The following is a 6,542-nucleotide window of genomic DNA, read 5'->3' as shown; positions in this document are numbered from 1 at the left end:
ACTAGAGCTTGTGTTTGCAAAATTCTGTCACATGGCGCTGTGGCGGGGTTAAACAATATGAGTAGACTTTAATAAAAGTGAGCGATTGCTCCATATTTTAAATTTCTTATTACAAATTATCTTCTATTGGTCTCATGCAACCACCTGATGAGATTTCGCAGGGAAGAATTCACCAAGCTTGAACTTTTGAATGCAGTGAAATGCGAAACATTTCTGGTCTGACGCATTCGCATGCCTATGAATGGAAGTCTATAGAGCGAAAAGTGCAGTATGGGGCTGCATAATAGTAGTTTTACCTACTATTACTTGTTTAACAAACTATTAAGATTATCTAAAATCTGTTTGACAAATATCTGTATATTGGAATGGAGGTTAGTTGTTTTTACTTTTCTTTTCTTAGCCAAAAAGATCCTTTCACATTATTAGTGCTGTGTAAGCATCATCTATTTTACATTGATAAATTGAATAAATTGAAATTATTGCGTGTTTTATGATATGCTGTAATTAATTTAAACGTTTCTTATGATTTACCACGTATATGTAGACATTACATGAAGCATTAGGTCATTAAAATTAACTTGAAAGTCCTGGAAAAGTCATAGAATATTTGTAGTAAAAATGTCATATAAGGGGCTGACTGCTAAAAGTACTCACTTGTAATGCTAACTGAATGTAGATAAATCTTGACAAAGCTAATTAATACTAGCGGGGAATAAAAAAAACGATCAAACAATAACAAAATGACTGTTTTGCAAACAATGACACAAAAAAGCTTTAATTTAAATAGGAGGGGGAAAAGAAAAATCACATTAAAAAACTGTACATAACTTTGAATATTGAATAACAGTTTAAATAAAAACAATCCCCCATATAACTAAAATTAAAAAAAGAAAACAAAACAATACAGGATGGTGTACTATTTTACAATAGTTGTGCAAAAGCAGTATTAACTGATTCATTCCCCAGACTTCATGATTCTATATCGAGGGAGAGCGTCGGATCCCTCCGCGAGCACAAATATACACCGAAGCGTGACTCCCCCTAAGACTCAAAGTAGTGTCCTCCATTGAAAAATAATCAGAAATCCAATAATAATAAAATAGATTTATATATATTTTTAAATATATTTATATACAAAACATGCTGTACATATATGGCAGAGATTAGTTAGATCCCTTTTAAATCACTGACACCCAAAACTATCCAGTAACTTGTGCTTTCTCCCAGTAAAGAGAAGTACTCCCTGTTGCTTTGGAAAAGTCACCTTAAAGATTGGAGAAATGGTCCTGATGGGAAGGGAGAGAGAGCTTGATTGGCCTTGAACCAAAGCTACTGAAGTCCCTTGCAAATGACGAATCAATGAGCCAGAGATCTGAGCGGCATGATTGGCAGAGTGACTTGAAGTTTAGTGTTCAGACAACTTGTGATATGGTCTGTGATGGTGGAGAGAATGGATATATGGATATATATATATATATATATATATATATATATATATATATATATATATATATATATATATATATATATATAAATATATATAAATATATAAATATATATATATATATATATATATATATATAAATATATATAAATATATATATATATATATATATATATATATATATAAATATATATAAATATATATATATATATATATATATATATATATATATATATATATATATATATATAAATATATATAAATATTTATATATATATATATATATATATATATATAAATATATATAAATATATATATATATATATATATATATATATATATATATATATATATATATAAATATATATATATATATATATATATATATATAATATATATATATATATAAATATATATATATATATATATATATATATATATATATATATATATATAAATATATATAAATATATATATATATATATATATATATATATATATATATATATATATATATATATATATATATATATATAATATATATATATATATATATATATATTCATTCTCTCCACCATCACAGAAGTGTTAGAAATCTAAATCTAATCTGTGGTTTAAGTGAGCACATGTGAGCTTGATTAAATGGATGTGAACTGCCTCTACTGGCACTGAACGAAGATAGAGACTCTAACTGCATTTGAAATCTGATGTTGATCAGGCAGGATCGTCCATCTTATGGAAGATTGTTTCCACCACGGAATAAAAAAAATAAATAAAAATCTCAGAATTCTCAGTTTTTCTTGCATTGGTGAGTTATCTTGTAATTCTGAGAAAGGTAGTATGAACTGAGAAAATGTAAGAAAGCCTATTGCCCTGCAATTGTGAGATAAAGTTGCAATTCTGAGAAAAGTCAGAACCGCAAGACAAATTGTGAGAAATGTAATAATCGTAACTGCAAGACAAAAAGCCGCAACAAAAAAAAATGTGCAATTATGAAGAGAAAAAAAAAAATGGGACTGAAAAAATGCAAAAAAAAAAAAAAAAAACAGTTTCTGGATTGTAAGAAAAGAAAATTCAGAATTGCATGATGTAAACTCAGAATTCCGATCAAAATTTTTACAGAATTCCAAAAAATATTAACTAGCAACTTAATTTCAGTTGTAAAAATTACGTTTTTCTGACTTTTGTCAGGATTGTAAGAAAACCCATTAACTTGCTATTGTAAGAAACGGTTTAATTTCTGAAGAAATAGTCTGAAATGCAAATAAACAAAAAAAAAAAACAACAACAACAAAAACTATCACCTTGCAACTGTAAAAATTAGCTGCAAATTGAGACTACAAGTCAGTATTGCAAGATGTAAACTGAACTGTAAAAAGTTAAAATTCCCAAAAAAAGCCAAAGTTCTGACCAAATTCTGACCAAAAAAATAAATTAAATTCAGACTCGAAACATGTAAACGCAGAACTTTGAAAAGCAAAACAAAAATTGCACCTTTCAACTGTAAGAACCTAAGAGGCAATTCTGAGGAAAAAAAAAAGTATTTCAAAGGAAATTTGAAATTGCAAAAATCTAACTTGCCGAGAAATAGATTAAGAACTGCATGAATGCTAAATGCTACTGTGAGAAATAGTTGCAATTCTGAAAAAATAAGGCAAAAATACAAGACAGAAGTTCCTAAATGTACAATATATAGCCAGAATAGCAATCTAAGAATTATTTTTCCATCTCACAGTTCCGAGAAAAAAAAAAAAAGTCAGAATAATGAAAGAAGTCTTGTTTTTATTCACATGGCGGAAACAGTCATCCGTTGTTCTGATTGTGTGTCAGCATTGTAAAATGATTATAGTTGGACCGCTCAGTAGAAAAAAACCCTTCAATTATCATTCAGCATGAAATCTCCAAGAAACCAGTGTAAAATCTCCAGCAAAAATCCTTCTCTTCAACAAGGTGCCATTTACTCATGGCGGCCTTTACATTCTGACTCTCAAGCCATATCGTTAAACCCAAAGCCTCTTCCAGAGCACAGCTCAGCCACGTCAATCATTTTAAGCTAGGAAACTGTATGGTGAAGAAGCACTGAATGGCTTTCTGAATCTGAAAAGCACTTCAGCTGACGGGATATTTCAAGCTTCTCACCACTGACACATGACGATGTCAGTGATGTATTGTAACTGTGAGTGCTTGATATGTTTGTTATCGTAGAGGCAGTAAGTGGCCCTGCTTTCCACAGCAGGCGGTCTGAGCTTATGTCCGCCCAACAGCAGATATATAATGACATCAAACTTCCAGTTGAATAACATACAGATAGGGGAATCAGCGAGTCACAATCAGGAGGATTCAAGAATGGGGGCAAAGTTTACAGTTCGCTAATGTCCAGCTATCAAAAAAAAAAAAACAGCCACTTCATCCATTTTGAGATCAGCAAATCAAAATATCTTCATCTTAAGAAATGGTATATCTTTGTTTCCCCCCCCCATCAAGTTCTTCCAACTAAAACGCTGGAGTTTAGAAGTCAAAGCAGTAGTTTGGTTAGTTCTATTAGTAGTAGAGGGGTGGTGCAGTAGCAGTAGTATTGCAGTAGAGGGAGACAAACTGCAGGCGCTTGCAGCAGCAGGAAAAGGCCTGACGGGGAAACCAAGAAGCCCACATGTCACCTCCGGCCCACGATGTCACAATCAGCACCCATCCAATTGGGAGCAATTTAGAATGTAGTCTGATTTAATGTGGGATGTATGAAGAGGGAAAATAAAAATAGAGACTGCTTGAGTTCTCTTACCGCAAGCAGACCTACACTTCCAAAACTTCCATCCTCACCGGCTGTAAACTATATACGCAGCACCAGGTGTGCATGTGAGCGTGTACATGTATGTTTATTCGAATCTTATCCCTGAAGCTTGCTGAAGAAGAGTCGTGGTTGTGTCGTCTAAAGGCCTGCATATGAAAGCGGATGTCTTTTCTGGAATGTGTCTGGAGCTATCAAGGACTGCGGCTGATGTGGATTTGATCGGAAAGGAGGATGAAAGGAGAAATCCTGCACAATCCACAATATGTGGTTGTTTAGCTTGATGCGTGGGGGATAAAAAAGGAAAGCTTGAGTAAGGTTTAAGGCTGCTACAAAGGACAGGACAGGAGAGGAGAGTTCCCTTTTTGTTTCTGCTGGTGGTTCAGATCACAGACTTGCTTTGATTTAGTGACCTGACCCTCCTTATGTAAGGAAAAAAGACTAAAGAAAATCCCTTAAGATTGCACTGACTGGCCTTATTTAGTTTTTTTTTTGGCTTAAAGGCCTGGAGGCCAAAACAGAAGCCAAAGAAGCTTAGGAGAGCTCAGTTTAGAGTTCATTACTTACGCTGCACTCCTTTCTACTGTGCTTCAGTATCTGCTGATGTGTTTATATTTGCGAGATGCATCCTAATATACGTAGAATTAAGTGATGATGCTTTGATCATTCAAAGTGTTGAGGAGGTCAGCTTGAATTGCTCTGATGGATGATGATGATGATGATGGGGTGGTCAGCTGTCCAGGTGCTGTGCCGGCTCAGCGGAGGTGCTCAAGTAAAGGCAGCTCTGTAGACTCCTCCCGTGCACTGGGCGGGTCTGATGATGTAAGGGGTGTGGTCTCAGAGGGTACGACTGCTCCCACTGGATTCAGTGTTGGGCTGACATCAGAGGGTAGGACAGGGAGGGGAGGCTGCGAAGGCTAGGAAATCGGAAAATATGAATTATTATTTCATATATAATCACACACAATCTATAAAAAGTTTAGAGTGATGTTTCGAAAAAGGTCTCAACTTAAATGTTCACCAAGGCTGAGTAAAATACGGTAAAAATAGCCATTTTGTTAACAACTGGATTTGTAACAATAACTGATAAACCTCTAATTACAGACCTTTTGTGGGCTCTGAAGTTGTTAATTTGTATATGCTTTTATTAAACGCATCTTTACATGAAGGAATCCTAAAGATCATTTGTAATACCTTTTTTAAAGATTTTTTAAAGACCTTCTCAGAATATTTTAAGACCTCATCGCCACAAGTTCTAATCAGTAACCTTTACCTTAATAAACAGTTGCTAATAAACAGTTGTAGTTAAATAATTCAATGGAGCACAACCATGCAACAGAACTCAGAAGAAACAAAGCTTGAAAGAATAAATTACGCGGTTGTTTTTAGCGACAGGCTTCAGCCACTGTTTCAACTCGTCTTTCTTCAATATTTTCCCATTTTGCCGCCTGTTTCGCTCAATGGTTTCGCTACATGTGGAGAGCGTCACATCATCTTCCCGCGTTTGTCGCAAATTACGTGACATCACCCGGACGGAGGAGTTTGGCTGGACGCGCCCCAGCCTGAACCAATCACATAGATCGAGCACGTGGTTGTCAATATTAGAAAGAAAATAAATATGTTTATGCTTTTTTGGAGTCAAACTCTTTGGACAAAGCTTGAACAAAATTTAAGACCTCGTAAAAACGTGATTAAGACTTTTTAATACCTTTTAAGAGCCTTCATTTTCTCATAATTGATTTATGAACTTTTAATAATTTAAGGCCTTGTGGACACCCTGTTATATATAGACAGATATGTATATTTAGCAATAGTGCTCCTTTATATCGAAATAACATCAAATAATTGAATATTTGGGTTATTTTTTAAATTGTGTCAATTGTAAAACTCCATGGGACTGTAGTTTTTCCCTTATTAAACCATTACAGTCTTGTACCTTTGTTTTTTTGTTTCAAATTAGAGTTTGTAATGTGATGTCATACTCGATTGGTTTGGTTCAGTTTATAAAGCTTTAACAAGACTTTTTTTTTTTCAATGCATATGAAAAAAAATACTTTACGGAACATCACTAGCAAAAAAAATATATATATACATTCTTCGGCAAGATTGCTTCATAATTATAACATTTTGTCATTAGCTTTCACATGATTCATTAAGCTCTGAACCAGGAAAAGTTGTTATTTAGTAGCACTAAAACATTGCATGTCCAGAAGCAGAGGTAAAAACCACTACATCAGGGGCTAATTAAGGGACTACTGTGATCAAAAACATGACCAGAAACTATTTTGAGCCCATCTTTATACATCACAGCAG

General features: G+C 33.6%; 1 protein-coding gene across 1 annotated transcript in view; it reads right to left on the bottom strand.

The window, feature by feature from the left end:
• Nucleotides 1-2,014: 2,014 nt before the first annotated feature.
• The window catches only part of LOC130214354 (pecanex-like protein 3), a 37,597-nt gene continuing 33,069 nt past the window's right edge, over nucleotides 2,015-6,542 (bottom strand). The window contains exon 32 of the mRNA XM_056446006.1: nucleotides 2,015-5,146. Coding sequence (XP_056301981.1) covers nucleotides 4,985-5,146 — 162 coding nt within the window. The 3' untranslated portion in view covers nucleotides 2,015-4,984. The remainder of the gene's footprint in view (nucleotides 5,147-6,542) is intronic.

The sequence above is a fragment of the Danio aesculapii genome, chromosome 21 (assembly GCF_903798145.1).
Source record: "Danio aesculapii chromosome 21, fDanAes4.1, whole genome shotgun sequence".
In the NCBI taxonomy this organism is placed as follows: domain Eukaryota; kingdom Metazoa; phylum Chordata; class Actinopteri; order Cypriniformes; family Danionidae; genus Danio; species Danio aesculapii.
The sequence above is the reverse complement of the archived record's forward strand: the minus strand, read 5'-3'. Positions and strand labels throughout refer to the sequence as shown.